General features: G+C 41.3%; 1 protein-coding gene across 1 annotated transcript in view; it reads left to right on the forward strand.

The window, feature by feature from the left end:
* The window catches only part of POU2AF2 (POU class 2 homeobox associating factor 2), a 38459-nt gene extending 22806 nt beyond the window's left edge, over positions 1-15653 (forward strand). The window contains exons 3-5 of the mRNA XM_012773778.3: positions 10878-10920; positions 13322-13620; positions 14901-15653. Of these exons, the coding sequence (XP_012629232.2) occupies positions 10878-10920; positions 13322-13620; positions 14901-15302 (744 nt within the window). The 3' untranslated portion in view covers positions 15303-15653. The remainder of the gene's footprint in view (positions 1-10877; positions 10921-13321; positions 13621-14900) is intronic.
* The last annotated feature ends 722 nt before the right edge of the window (positions 15654-16375 follow it).

Consider the following 16375-nt stretch of genomic DNA (forward strand, 5'->3'; position numbering starts at 1 on the left):
GCTCCTTCTTTGTAAGCTAAGTCCCTTATAACCTAGGTTTTGTAGACACAAGGTAAATGTTTTTGAGGATATATGTTTCAATATTACCTCCTCAACTAAACATTCTTATTGGCCCTAGGATTGGACCTACACAATGTACCAGTAAATGCAATCATTTAAGAATGTAGGATTTTTCTTTATAAATAGGGCAGTGGGAGGGAGACATGCCCCCCTCTCACACCGGCATCAGCAGGAAGACTGGTGACAATGAAGGAAAGAGGGAGAAAGCCTGGAGAATGGCACAGCTCCCAAGACAGGTGGCCACGGTCCCCACACTTATGGGAGAGTCACAGCCCTTGTTGACGCAACTCTAAAAGGATGTCCAATGGAAGTGGACAAAAATGTCGCCTGCTGGCCTCCTGAAATTCTGGCCCTACTAAGGGCCCATCAAACCCTCATCACTGGGTCTCTACTCAACTACAACACCCCGTACACTCACTCCGCCAACCCTTTCAGAGCCAATGTTTTAGCACCAGATTCAATTTCCTAGAAGACCACTTTCACCTTGTCCACACTGCAAAGAAACTTCTGAAGGGCCATTGTCTGCTACCAGACCAAGTCTTAAGTTTGTTAGTGTGGCTCAGAAAGCCCTTTCTAACCTGGTTCCGGCTTTTCTTCTTCTTTCCTGTCTTCATACTTCCTGCTTGCATTTCCATGTCTGTGACGTGCTGTTCCACAAAGTCAAGCCTTTGCTTTTCTCCCTGAAGACAATGTCTCCTGAACTATCTGCTTACTGACTTCCTTTTATCCTTCAAAACCAGACTCAGATATTACTCATGTTATGATGTGTTCAATCACATTCCCCCAAGACAGTAAGTCACCCCCACCCTTGGTCCTTGCCCCACCCCTCTGCCTACCCAGAAATCATGGTTAGAATCCAGGCTATGTCACTTACTAGCTTTGTGACCACGGACAAGTCCTTCAGAGTATCAGTTTTCCAATCTATAGACTATAGATAATAACCTATAACAATCTATCTCATTGATAATGGCGGGATAATGAAAAATGCATATAAATCACTTAACACACTACAGAGTACATAAAGCACACAAATATTAGTTGTCGCTAAAAATGATCACACACACAGTAACATATGTAAAGTGCCTGGCACAGAGTCTGGCAGGAAGTGGGTATCAGGCAACGTTCGTCCTCTCAACCTCAATTCTTATTTTTATAATTGCACTAATTACATATATATTTATGCACCTGTTTTCCCTATGGAACTGTGTGCTAAGAATAGAATCCATGTCTTATTCCTCTTTGTATTTCTGGAAATTACCATAGCCCTCATGCCTAGTAGGCATACAATGCATTTTAATATAATCAGTGAAGTGAAAATTCTGCTCCCAACAAATCAACTTGCTTATTATTCCTTAAAAAAGAGCTGTGTTTTCCCACCCCTGTTTTTGGTTCCAAAAACTCCTCACCCCTAAGAGCTTCCTTTCTCTTCTCTGCATCCTCTTAGCCCTCCATTCAAATCCTGTGCACATTGATTTCCCCTTTTCTGACTTCCAGACTTAGTAGAGCATAGACCATGCATCTGGAAACCGGGTGCACACTGCTCCATATCATGAGCTACTTTTTCCTGGGTATGTCTGTATCAGTTACTCATTGCTGTGTCAGAAACTACCCAAGCATTAGTAGTTTCAATTACATGGATGTATTATTTCTGGCAGTTTTGTGTGTTGGCTGGAAGTTCCTCTGCTGGTTTCCCCAAGGTTCACTCATGCACTTGCATTTAGCTGGAGTCTTAGCCAGGCTGGAAGGTGCAGAATGACCTCCCTCGTCTGTCTGGGAGTTCATGCCGCCACCTGTTAGCAGGGCACCTGGGTTCCCTTTGGCAGTCACTCCTCATCCTCCAGGACTAGCTTCCTTATGGGGAGGCCGAAGGGCAACATTTCAAGCAGGTGAAGGTGAAAGCTGCAAATTCCCTTGAGGCTTAAACACTTCCACCACACTCTATTGGTCAAATTAAGTCCTAAATTCATCCTAAATTCAAGGAGTGGAAAGACAGACTCTATTTCATGATGGGAGGAGCTGCAAAGAAATTGTGGCCATATTGAATCTACCACAAATGTCTTGTCTTCCTAAGTAGATCCTAATCTAAGCCCTTTGATTTCATGTTTTCTAACACCTGCAAAATCCAGCACTGTGCCTTGCACATCAGAGGTGCTCAATAAATCTCTGCAGTTTGAGATACTAGTGCATATAACTTGCTTGTTATGTCCTTGAAATATCAAGGGAAACTAAATTTGAGAGTCACAGAGTCTTGGGTTTACATCCTAGCTCTATAATTTACTAAATGAGTGATTTAGGGCTAACTTAACTTCTCTAACTTCTCTTAACTTCTCGAATGCTCAGTGTCCTCTTTTGTAAAACTGAGATGATGATATCTAGCTTATACTAAGATAACATTAACATTATATAAAGTACCTGGTGCATACCAGATGCTTATAACTATAGTTCCTAATCATTATGAGTTATTTTTCTTATTTATGATTAAATATATAACTCAGACAAGTGGTCCATAAATCAAAACCTCTTTCGAACTTTGTAAAAGTAATAAGATTTATGAGAACATGTTTGGCATAGTTTAGTCAATGCATAAGATGTCATGCCAATCAAATTGCCCCTGGTTCTGCTCTATGCTTTTCACATTAACTAAGGCATGTAATACCCTATGCCCATTTTTTCCTGGGGGAAGAAGGTGTTCCAACCTAACACAAGTACTCATTTAAGGGCTAACTGTGTTAACATTTGCATTAACTTCACATTCATTCCAAAGTTTGAGAAAAACTATATGGCCTACGGTGGATCTAAATTCATATATTAAAATGTGGTGTTAGAATGTTCCATATAATATCATCAGCTCCACCTGCCTCTCAACCATAGATATGATAACAATGAAAAATTAAATGTATAAAATACCATGAATTCCTTGAAGAGAGATACTGCCTAATCATAAGTGGCTACCATTCTTATTACTTAAGCATTAGTAACAATATGTTTAAGCTTAAAAAGGTATTTTCTAAACTATATATTTAAATTAAAAAATGAAATTATACAGCAGTGTGGAAAATGTCATGTTAGAGACCTCTTTCTTAGTATATTTCAATATATTTCTCCAACTGGGTTGGCACCTAGAAATATTATTATGGGGTCATAAAATGACTATAAATGTACTCAAGGGAAACTCCTAATCTTATCACTTTACTACCTTGGTGACCTATTAGTTCAAATTAACTCATTTTCATGGAGGGAGTTTGGGGGCAGCTGTGGGGCTGCTGTGTTAGCTGCAGGAAGTTGCAGACTGGCAAATTTCATTCAAATATAAACCTCTAAATTTGGCTACCTGGCATTGCAGGATCCTGTTGTTTGCAGTATGCAAAATAAAAATTATATACCATCTCTCTTGGTCAAAAGTTAAGAGCTCTTCAATATCAATTTCAATATTATTTCTGGTGGATGTGTAGGATGGAGAGGCAACTGTGTGACTATAATATAGTGAACAAGGAAAAATGAAATGTGAGTTTTCGCTTCGCATGGGAAATGACAGCAAGTGTGCATGCTGAAGGCTCCTGGTTTAGGCTGTTGTCTCCCGACCTATGAAATCTGGGAATGAGACAAGGAAGCAAGTGACAGCTCTGAAATCTATCCAGTGAAATCCTTCCCAGTCCCATGTAGGCCCTTTAGAATTCCTTTATGTTCTGTGAGATGAACTGAAGAGGTGCATTATCATTGACTTTTGTATTTATCCTTCAAAATGTTCCCCAAGCCACCTCACAGGGGGGCACCACTAATTATTGCCACAAACTGGTTAATTTGATGGAAATATTTTATATTATGATTGTGACTGTAAGGGCAAGTGTTTGTCAAAATGTGTCAAAACTCATCAAATTGTACTCTTAAAATGTGTGAGTTTGATTATATGTAAATTATATCTTAAAAAGGCTGACTCCCAAAATAGAATACCACTTGAAGGATTAAAGAGATATATATATCAGACAGGGAAGTATCCAATCCCAGCTAACCCTTTTTGTGAGCATTTATATAATTATATGATCCCTCTGGATGTCCCTAAGTCTCCTTTACACTAATTTTTTTTAAAAAAACTATGAGTTTTTTCTATATTTAATTTTTGAGTTATTAGAACACTGACTTGAAAGGAAGTCTGGTGAGATGATCAAGAAACAGTTTCTGAAATCAGAAAGTTTGATCTCCATCCACCACCTCCACCACCACAACCAACTCCTTCCTAGAAGGGAACGTAGGCTATTTTCTCTATGTTTTGGTTTCTAGTAAAATGAGAATAATATTATTCATTTTCTGGGGTGGTTGTGAGCCTTCAGTGAGATGAAACATATCACGCATTTGGCCATAGCAACACCCAACAGTGTGTTTTTGAATTTATTACACGTAAGTGAAGTGCTTATGAATTATTTCTATTACAATTTAAATCTCTGCTGGGAATCATGGGAAAAGCTTTTGTGCTATGTTAAAAACCAGGAAGGTATCTAAGTCTAGGTTTAATATTTAGAGATTCAATTCTGTTTCAGGCAGACTAGATGGGGGTAAGGAGATCTCTCCCACAACCAAACCAGATCCTACCTAAGACAAATTTTAATGCATTGTTGAGCTAGCATGAAATAAGAGACATCTCCAAAGCTAAGGGTAGGAGGCAGCGGGTGGCACAGGAAGTTATGGAAAATTAAGACATTGCATGATAATAAGATGATCATGACCAAAAGACAGGTTCCCCGAAGACAAATGCCCAAGTTGGATTTACATGTAAAGACTGGTCCTTGACTTGTTGCCAAGGTTGGGAAACTGAAACTGGGACTCCAGGCTTTATCTGGGGATCCTGGAAGGCAGCTTATTCCCAAAAAATATAAACATAAATCCTCTGAAGGAAAGTAACCTCAATTTAGTACCACAGATTTTCACAGATTAAAGTCAAAAAGATATCAGTTTCAATCAAAGCTCACCAAAGCGTAAGAAAACAAACCACCGTGCGTGAGTCAGCATAAACTATAAATAACAAATTTAAATTCCCAGGCCTTTCATATATTAAAATTACCTTATGCAAACTATGTAATAAATTAACAAATAATGAGCACTCAATAAGAGATTCTCAAAAATAGCCAAGTATATTTGAAAAATCAGATGGAATTTATAGAAATAAAAAATATAAAATCATGATATAAAAAACTCAATGTGTGAGGAAATGAATTACAGTTGAAGAAAAAATTAATGAACTGGATACAAATCTGAAGTAATTTATGCCAATCTATACAAAAATATGTTTAACCACTTCGGTACTGTGCTTACCGGCTGCGAAACCTTGCCCACAGCCGGCACTCATAGTCTGCACGATAGTTTGTGCTGTGCATTGACTACGAATCCGTTTTGCTCTTGTGTGATGAGGAAAGCGTTAAAGCACTGAAAGCTTGTTTTACGTTGCAGGCAGCTTTACTCGTAATGTAAATCAGAATAGGTAACATATACATATATGTTTTCATTACGTTATTTTTAAATGTTCACAATTTTATTTTGATAAATGAAAAATTAGAAAAGTCATATCATGACTGTTGGCTAAAGTCGACGCTCGGCTGTGCACCTCCATATCATGGCTGTCGGCTAAAATTGACACTTGGCTGTGCGCGTTCATCTGTGGCTGTCCACTATAGTCTATGCTCGTACCGAAGTGGTTAATAGAATGATCGAGATAGAGAAAATAAGGAGAGCTTAAGAGATATTGAGGATAAAAGTAAAAGCCCTAACATATATCTAAACAGAGTCCCGTAAGGAGAGAATGAATAATAGACACAATATTTGAAGAGATAATGGTTGGATTTTTTTCAGAATTTATGAAAGTCATGAATCCCCAGACACATGAAGCAAACCCTATACCAAGCAGAATAAATACAAAGAAATCTACCTCTAGATAAAATGAGGTGAGCTTAAAAAACCTTAAAGACAAAGGGATTATATTAAAGGCAGTCAGAAAGAAAGAAAAGATTATCACAAAGAATAACTGTACGATTAATTTAATAGCAGACTTCTCAACAGCAATCATGGAAGCCAAAAGACAATGGAATGATATCTCTAAAGTGCTGAGAAAATAATGATTATAAAGTTCAAATGGTAAACTCAGCAATATTATCTTTCAAGTACAAAATCAAAAGAAATAATATTTTCAAATAAATAAAAAACTGAAACAGTTCACCGCCTACACTTCAGAAATGTTCTAAAAAATTATTTTAGAAGAAGGAAATGAATCTAGAAAGATGTCTAGAAAAAGCACAAGCAAAGAAAATGGTGGACATGTAAGTAAATTTAACACAGATTTACTTAATAAAATGATGATGATGTCTAATTTGTGGTGGTTTAATAACTAGAAACAAGCTAAAATAAAAGGAAATAATATATGCATGTAAATTAGGAGAGGAATGGTATGAGTTAATGTTCTTGTCTATCAGTTGGAGGCTTAAGATATTGTTTGTAGGTTTTGTTAAATATGCATGGTAAAATTTTAAGGGTAACCATAAAAAATGGAAATAGATGTATAATTTTCACAGCAGGTGGAGGAAAAATTCATATAAGAGATAAGAACAGGCCAGGCGTGGTGGCTCATGCCAGTAATCCTAGCACTCTGGGAGGCCAAGGCGGGCGGATCACACAAGGTCAGGAGTTCAAAACCAGCCTGAGCAAGATCGAGACTCTGTCTCTACTAAAAAATAGAAAGAAATTAATTGGCCAACTAAAAATATATAGAAAAAATTGGCCGGGCATGGTGGTACATGCCTGTAGCCCCAGCTACTCAGGAGGCTGAGGCAGAAGGATTGCTTGAGCCCAGGAGTTAGAGGTTGCTGTGAGCTAGGCTGATACCACAGCACTTTAGCCTGGGCAACAGAGTGGGATTCTGTTTCAAAAAAAAAAAAAAAAAGATAAGAACAGAAGAGACTTCTTTTCATCACATAATAAATAAAATCAATTAGACTTGTAATTGTGAAATCTCTATAGAGTCTTCCAGAATTAAAACTGGGTTGGGCAGGGGATGATGGTGGCAGGAAGGAGGAGGAGGAGTCTAAAATGATAGGGATCTTTAGTGGAAGAAGGGAAAGAGTAGAAAACTTTTATAGGAGAGATACAAAAGGTGAAGGAGCTGTGTCAGCCGCTGGTATGTGGATTTTCTCCATGCCTGGGCCAGACGCAGGAGGCAGAGACGTTCCAGCTGATGAATAAATGGCTCGCTGAGGCTGAGGGGCCAATAGGGTGTTGGTACTGATGTTCATCATATTGAGCATGTGTTCTGTGTCTCACGGAAGCCTTTATCCTGGCCCCAGCCTTGGCCAGAGCAGCTAAAGAGAAGCAGGCAAGGAGAGAAGGACAATGGGACATCTCCCCAGGCAGCACCCAGGACAGCTACCACCCTGCCACACCCCACCTAGACTTGAAAGGAGGCTGAGGCAGAAGCCAGAAGGCATGCGTGTTGGCACAGGCCTTTGAGTAAAGACTCAGACAGAGCTGGAAATTGGAGAGTAATTATAACGTGGGCCCCAGAAACACGGGAAAATATGCCCAAACACAAGTGCATCTGCGGTTTAACCACTGCCTCCTTTCCTACCCATGCAAATGTTAGAGAACCCACTTCTGGGCACTGCACACTCAACAGTTCCCTTCAGCCACTTAAAAGTTTTAGCTTGTTAAACAGGAGAACACATAAATCAGGACGTGTTTAGAGGGATATACCATAGATTTGAAGGGACCTAAAAATGTATAATAGTAATAATAGCTAACACATACGCACTGCTTACTCTATAGCAGGCACTATTCCAAGTGCTTGTCACATATGATTTAATCTTCCTGTGGCAAAGATCCCACAGCCAATAAGAAGCAAAGCTGGGATTCAAACAAAGACGCACTGGTTCCAAAGTCTTCACTGTTTAATGCTATGCTGCTTCTGAATGGTTGGAGGATATTTTGCCTGGAGAAGATTGAATTTGAGGTTGGTGTTATCGACTAAATATTTGTATTGTCCTAAAATTCAAATGTTAAAAGTCCTAATCCCCAATGTCATGGCATTTGGAAGCGAGGCCTTTGGTAGATAATTAGGTCAGAGGGTGGCACCCTCACGAATGGGATCAGTGTCCTTATAGGAAGAGACACAAGAGAGATGATCTCTCTCCACTACATGAAGACGGCCTTCTGCAAACCAGAAAGAGGGCCAGCACCAAAAACCAAACCAGGATCCCAGACTTCCAGTCTCCTGAACTGTGAGAAATAAATTTTTATTGTTTAAGCACCCAAGCTATGGTGTGTATTATAGCAGCCTGGGTTAAGACAGTTGGGAAATGATCGATTGTCTTCAAATATTTGAAGAGCTTTATATGGAAGAAAGGTAACACTTATTCTTTAAGGACCAAAGAGGTTAGAACCAGGAAAGTTATTTTTTAAGCCCACTTTGTAATAGAGTTCCTCAAAGAAGAAAGAGGCTTCCACAGAGGGTGCTGCGTTCTCTGTCACTGGAGATTAGATGCACCGGGTGTTAGCAACACGGACAGAATTTCAGCATGGAGTGCATGGTTGAGCCTACAGGCATACCACCCTTAATGTGCCAGATCTCATCTGATCTCGGAAGCTAAGCAGGGTCCAACCTGGTTAGTACTTGGATGGGGATGTGTGGTTCAATGAGGCTCTCTAGAAAAATCTCTTCTAACTCTTGAGTTTATAGGACCACACGGGTCAGGGCTAAAACTCAGTTCCAAAGAACCGGATGTTGAGGATTCTTAACTTCCATAATAGCTGCACTCTCCACTTACTTTGCTCCAGCCAGAATTTGCATGTGTATATTTTAAGACTCCACACACCTGGACACCCTCCTTCAGAAGTCAGCTTAGGCATCACTTCCTCCAGGATGTGTTCCCCACCTCGTGCCTAATCCCCAGCTTGGGTGCCCTCATCAGCCCATCTTTCCTCGACCACTCTACTTCTCCCACTAGAGTGAATTGTCTGTTTTGTCATTGTCACCCGGTATCAGTTTCCTAGGGCTGCAGCAACAAGTTACCACAAATAGGATGGCTTAAAGGAACAGAAATGTATTGCCTCGTGGTTCTCAAGGCTAGAAGTCTAAAATCAAGGTGTCAGCAGGGTCATCCTCCCTCTTGAGCATCAGGGAGGAAATCCTTCCTTACCTCTTCCCAGCCCCTGGTGGTGGCTGGCAAGCGTTCCTTGGCCTGAGGTTGTATCACTCAGTTTTCTGCCTTTGTCTTCACGTGACCTTCTTCCCTCTGTGTTTGTGACTTGGTGAGTCTCTCTCCCTTTCTTATAAGGATGTCAGTCATATGGGATTTAGGATCCACCTTAATTTAGTATGACCTCATCTTAATGTAAGTAATTACATCTTCAGAAATCCTATTTCCAAGAACGTTTACATTCAAAGGTACCAGGGGTTAAGACTTCAATATATCTTTTGGGGAGACATAATTAACCTACCACATCTCCCAACCCCTCATGTTCACTAGATTGTGGTTTCTTTCTAGACTCTATCTTCATCCCACATATTTTTATTGTGTCTATTATGAACTATGCTCTGTTCTGGGCACTGAGAACAAGTTACAGTCTAGGTCCCTATGCTTAGTGGAGCTTCTATTCTACATGAAGGCAGACAATAAAAATTGGCCATTCAGTGTTGAAGCCAAATGCTAAGCATATATATATATATATATATATATATATATATACATATATATATATATGTACACACATACACATAAACAACTGTCCCCCCCATATCTATGGTTTTACTTTCCCAGGTTTCAGTTAGTCATGGTTAACCAAGGTCAGGACATACTACATGGAAAACTCCAGAAATAAACAATATCTAAGATTTAAATGGCACTTCTTTCTGAGTAGCATGATGAAATCTTATTCCATCCCACTCCATGCTGCCCAGGATGTGAATCATCTCTTTGTCTAGGATATCCACACTGTCTACACCACCCACTCATATAGTAGCTGTCCTGGTTATCAGATCAACTGTCACAGTATCCCAGCGCTTCTGTTCAAGTCACCCTTACTTTACTTCATAATGGCCCTAAAGTGCAAGAGCATGATGCTGGCAATTAGGATATGCCAAAGAGGAACTGTAAAGTGTTACCTTTAAGTGAAAAAGTAAAAGTTCTTGACTTAATAAGGAAAGAAAAAAATCATAACCTGAGGTTGCTAATATCTACAGTAAGAACAAATCTTATATCCATTAAACTGTGAAGAAGGAAAAAAAAATCCATGCTGGTTTTGCTGTCACACTTCAAATTACAAAAGTTACAACCACAGTGCATGATAAGTACTTTGTTAACATGGAAAAGGCGTTAAATTTGTGGGCGGATGACATGGGCAGAAACGTGTTTCTATTGACAGCAATTGAGTTTGGTACAATATGTGGTTTCAGGCATCCACTGGGGGTCTGGGAATGTATCCCCCATGAATAAGGGAGAACAGTTGTATGTGCATAGATAGTGTCACTTAATATATATTTGATGAAGGAGGATTAACTGTAACAGTAAAAGCCAAAGGATAAATGATTCCATTTCATCTAGCCAGTGCTTTCTGTCATATTTACTGGAATCTCCGGACACAATCTCTGGGTCCCTTGTAAAACTTTGTTCTCTGATACTTCAGTTCTTACCCTCAGTTGACCTCCCCCTGCAACCCAACTCCCCAAATAATATTTCTAATTATCATAAAATAAAGTTTACAAAATGTATTCCTAATTTTTTTTTATTAAATTCAAACTTGCAACTAAAGAAAAACACATTTGCATTCTGTTTGCCTTTCAGGGCAGCGTCAGCTCCTCCCAGTCTGCATTTGTCCAGCTGCCAGGTGAGCACTTCAATTCTGTGAGCAATTATTCCCTTTCGAGTTTAAATCAAACATTTGGGCCTCCATTTCTTTTATAACTGCCTCACGGCACTTTCAAAACCTTGCTCCTTTAAAATAGTTATTTTTACAAATACAAGATCAGTGAAGACAGACCTCAATCATTGTCATTCCTGAATTTAGAATTTTTTCTGTCTTGATGGGAGCGTTTTGATCTCTTGCCTAGCAGAAGCTTTTTAGGCAAAAGTAACAGCCATGAGGCCTTGATACAGTTTTTAAATGTCTGAAGTTCTGACACCACGATCTGATAGAGGATGCACCTGCTTCAAAACAGGAAGAGAAAGTGACCTGAGGGTGGATGGGGAAAACAAGCATTCACTGGGGGCTGTCTATACGGCAGGTACAGAGTTCAGTGTTTTGGGTTCATTTCAATACACGATGGCTCAAATGGAAAGAGGACATTCTTAATAATAGTACTGGACACACACACACACACTCCCTTCCAGATCTCAAATCAGAAGTGGCACAGTCGTTTTCAATAATTTTATTGCTTTCAGAGCTGGATAAGGGAAAAGAATGAGAGCAGTAGAGGATCTCATACATGAACGTCTCCATGTTGTATTTCCCAACCATATTTATGCTCATTGGAATTTGATTTCATCTTCTGCTGTCTTCTACAGAAGAAAATCTCTGCAGCTTCTCTTTCCATCTAGAATTCTTCTTCTTTTTAAGGAGAAAAAAAAAATGTATGCTTATGAGAGCAGAGATTTTATCTACATGGTTGTCTTTGTTTGGAAATTGGAAATACAGACATGAGAGGCTGGAAGCCTTATTTACATATTCTCAGTCTTAACCATTCCCATGGGTATAACTTCGTGGTTTGAAACAGAACCTTATTTATTGATATTAATGTTCACTTGCACAGATTTTTTTTTTCCCAGGGAAATATACCTATATTGAAAACCCTAACTGCTGCCTTCAAATGCATGAGCAGATGAGACGTTTGGAGTTATAGAATTTAAGATGAAAGTGGAGTGAGAAGAATCATGCTATAAGTTTTGATGGGGAATTTTGATTTCTTCTTTGAAGGAATAAATTTACATATCATTGTTAAACACAGTATTATATTACTGGGTTTACAGAAAATATATAAGACATGAGCTTATATATTTATATACAGAAAATATATAAGACATGAGCTACATGCCACCATGGAGCTTGCAGGTCTACTGAAGACAGCTGTGATCAGGTGAAAGAGCAATGAGCGTAATATAAAGTGCCACGTCCTGCAGGACAGACCAGAGTTCTGTGTATACAGAGGCAGAAAATCATAAGCGGCCCACTGTGGTTGGGGGAAGGGAAGGACGACAAGCACTTGCATCTACTCCCCAGCTCAGCCCTTTTGTGACCGCGAGGCGTTAGTCTTAGCTAATCAGACCACACCGACCAGCAGCTGGAATAATTAAACCCTCAGTGATACAGATCTTGAGTCTATGCCCAAAATACATTCTACGTATTTCCTGTTACAACAGAGCTATGGGGTCAGAAAGTGTTTAACAAACACATCTCTTCTCTTCTAGAACCCTTTCGCTGGCCTCCCCTTTAATGAGAGTCTTGGCAGTTTCAGCTTTCCCCCTAGTTCCCACCAAAAGAAACCTTGTGTACCAGACACTGGTCTTCCTAAACTGGCAGGCAGGCCCCCAGGTGAGCAGGGCGAAGGATTCCGTTAGGCCACACGAGGGCAGCAAATAACAGGAAACTCATCAGAGCCTGCCACTGCGGTCCTCTAAAATTGGCCTCTGTGCCGCCTATCGTCCCAATGCAAGCCATTTATTTATTCCAGCAAGGCACGAGACACGGTGTTAAAAGTCGGTACACAAAGAATTAGGAGACAGAGCACAACCTGTCTCTGATCTGAGGCAGGTTTCTATGTATCACTGTATCTAGAGACGCTGTATCTCAGATGACAAGCCCAGAAGCAGCCTCCTGTTAACAGTCCTGTGTATGTAGGGATGGAGCTCTGAAGGGGAGAGAAAGATGCTTCGTCCATTAAAATGTGAATGCCAAGGGATTCTTTTCTTTATCTCTTTAAGCCCAGCCCCTTCCTAGCGCAGTGGAAGATACAGCACATAGGTGAGTGAGTGAACAGTTGTACTGCCTAAAATGAACTCATCCCTAAGGGCAGAGTGAGCTTTAGACACACCGGTTATTTGGGCTGGACCAGTTGAAAGAGCTAATGCAGGAATATCTCACGCTTTTCAAGACATCCGTCTCTGGTCCATGTTAGCGTTGGCGGCAGGCACGCATTAGCACCGTTTCCCAGGCAGAGAGACTCAGCCGCAACGGCTGCCTCGACTTCCCCAGGAGGACTGCGTTACCCATTGTGCTTTTCATTTGGCGACAGGTTCCCCGGTCACGTCCGGTTACTACGGTGTCAGAAGATCTTTCCTATCAGACTCAGACTTCCACAACAGCAAACAGTTTTCCGGCGACGTCTACTCCTCCGGCGTGGCGAAGCCCTTTCCCTGCGAGCCCCCGGCAGGGCAGGGCCACGCGGGCCTGCTGGAGCCCTACTTCCCGGAGCCCTACGGGGACTACCGCGCCCCGGCGCTGCCGCCCAGCGCGGGCTCGCTGTTCAGCGCCTCGCCCCTGCCGCCGCTGCTGCCGCCGCCCTTCCCCGGCGACCCCGCGCACTTGGTGTTTGTGAGTACACAGGCGACTCGGTCTGGCCCAGCCCCTGCACCTGGCAACCAGGTGGAAGCCAGGTCTGGCTCACCGTGGAGACCCCTGAGGCCGCTTTGCAGCTGCCTGACGTTGCCAGGACAGGCTGGCTCTGCCCGGGTACCCTCGGAGGGGCATACCTGTTAACCACCCCAGGAATAGCGTCTATCCAGGGCTTGCAACCGGGAGGACCAGGAGGCAGGATTTATGCCCATTTTGTTAATGCTCTACTGGATTTGCCCGATGTTCTCCCACCTGATTAGTGCAAAGCATCAGCATCTTTGCGGAGTTGCATCTTAGACGTGGTTGGGTTGCCATCTCCCAAGGCAGGTGCATGGGGCCTCTCTTTCTTTCCAAGTCCCCTGCCTCCCCTTCCCCACAATATTTCTACCCTATAGAACCTTGTTCTCGCTCAATCCTTCCAAAGAAGTGAGTTCATAAAAGATCTGAAGAATACTAATACTCTTCTTACAGAAAACTGTAAAGCCTTCCACCACAAAGGAATGAATCTCTAAAGACAGGATTTGAGGCAAAAGGGAAGGGGTGGGAATTAACATTATTAAGCACCTACTGTATGCCAGGAACTTGTATGTGTCTTTGTTCATTTGATACTTGCAAAAACTCGGGATATATTTGTGAAAGCCCCATTTTACAGATGACAGAGTGAGGAGCTTAGAGTCAGAAAGGTAATTAGTGTCACAGACATGAATGAACCCAGAACTTTCCAGTTTCAAGCCTGTGAGACTCCTACCTCTTTGCTCACCGAGGGCAGGATGGGCTTCCCAGCCCACTCAAGAAAACCCACCATGGAGTTGGAGGCTTACTTGCTCCAGGAGCGGGCCGGGCACTGACCTTCCCCACTGTATAAAGGGTATCCTGGGACTGGAGTAATGGGAGACTCAAAAAGAATGCAAGACACAGTGCATTGTGAACAGCAAAATGCTGTGTAGATGTGCATTTTATAATTCTCACATTTCACTCATTTAATGTTGCTTTCTGGGAAAAGAAATCTCTCTCTCTCTCTCTCTCCATATATATATATATATATATATATATATATATACATATATACATATATATACATATATATGCATATATATATATATATATATATATATATATATATATATATATGAAATCTACTCTAATTGTAGAGTAGGAAGGAACTAAAACCTTTCTCTGCTGGTGCCGGATAGCTAGAGTTCAGTATCATCAGAATGTCACTTAATGAATAACCCCAGTGACCTTTCCATTCTCCTCAGAGGGACTCGTGGGAGCAGACGGTGCCTGACAGCCTCAGCCAGCCGGACCCCATGCCGGCCGACGCCCTGCAGACCTTGCCACCCAGCTCGAGTTGCCTCTCCCAGCTAGAGTCCGGGAGCGCCACCCAACACAGGGGCTCCAGCTGGGGGGCCTCCCTGGCGGGGGCTCAGCCCTACTCGCTGCATGCGCTGGAGGATCTGCACCACACTCCGGGGTACCCCACTCCGCCTCCTTACCCCTTCACCCCTTTCATGACGGTGTCAAGCGACCTACCACCCAAGGCGGTGCCGCTCTCCCTAGATGAGGAGGCAGACACCTCTTCCCTTCATGACGCTTCACCTTGGACGAAAGACGACGGGAGCCTTGCCTGGGGGTCATACGATTGCCGCAGAGCTTACTGATGGGGTGCGCCAAAGGACTTCTGTGCTTTTCTTTAAGTTGGGTTCTGTATTCCACAGATTGTTTTAGGTGTGCCAGCTCATTCAGAACTGGATTTTCAGGATAAGCCATAATGCCACCTTTTGTTCATGGACGACAGCATTTATTTGTAATCCTCCCCACCATAACCCCACTGAAATAAAACACAATGTTAATTAAGTATCTCATGGACCGTATTCTAATAAGACAGCCTTACAGTGTGGTCTTTTTGGAACGTTAGTAACCCATTCCAATTTTGAATCTTCTGTTATCTTTGAAGTACCATTTTTGGCACCGATATTTTTCCTTAAATTGCATTAAAAAGTTATGCAGATGATAAACCATACTGATTTTCCTGTCCAGTTTTTCTTAGTTATGAACTATGTGGATTCTTTAGTGAAAATGAATGGATAGGTTATAATACAGATATGAACACATAAAACAAAACGTATTTTATACCATGTGACTTTAAAGAGTGAAGTGTTATATACATTTCCCTCATTACAACGACTTATAAAAGCCCAGTTTAAAAAAATCCAACATCTATAAATAATTTATTGTCCATAAAATAGGATGAGATCTGGAGACTATGGCTTCATAAATACGTAGCTTTGACTCTGCCCTGAAGCCCAGGGTGTCCCCAAATTAGTCCGCTACAACAGAGGCCAAAAATTGAGCCATGATAGTCTTAATTAAACAAGAAATTATCTCTCTGATAGACTAAACCTATGGTTATTAAAGTGAATGAGTAAAATGGACGTTCTGTAATCAAATAAGAATTCACACATTTTAAAGAAAATACAGAAAGTATAACTAAGCTGTTGGGAAGAAATAACAAACCACAGAACACCAAGAAACAAAAGTGTTTTGGAGAGGGACATATCGCCAGGTGTGAGCCAGTGGCATCACACACAGCATCTCGTGACTATTGGAAGAAAGGCCTTGTTGGTGGCTTCTTGGTCCGATATGTACAGCTCTTGCTATGTGTAAGAAACTGACATCTGAAGCATTAATCTGTTCTTATGTAAGTTTGACCCATGTAGGTTCCCTCGCCAAT

This window comes from Microcebus murinus, chromosome 4 (genome assembly GCF_040939455.1).
Source record: "Microcebus murinus isolate Inina chromosome 4, M.murinus_Inina_mat1.0, whole genome shotgun sequence".
NCBI lineage: Eukaryota > Metazoa > Chordata > Mammalia > Primates > Cheirogaleidae > Microcebus > Microcebus murinus.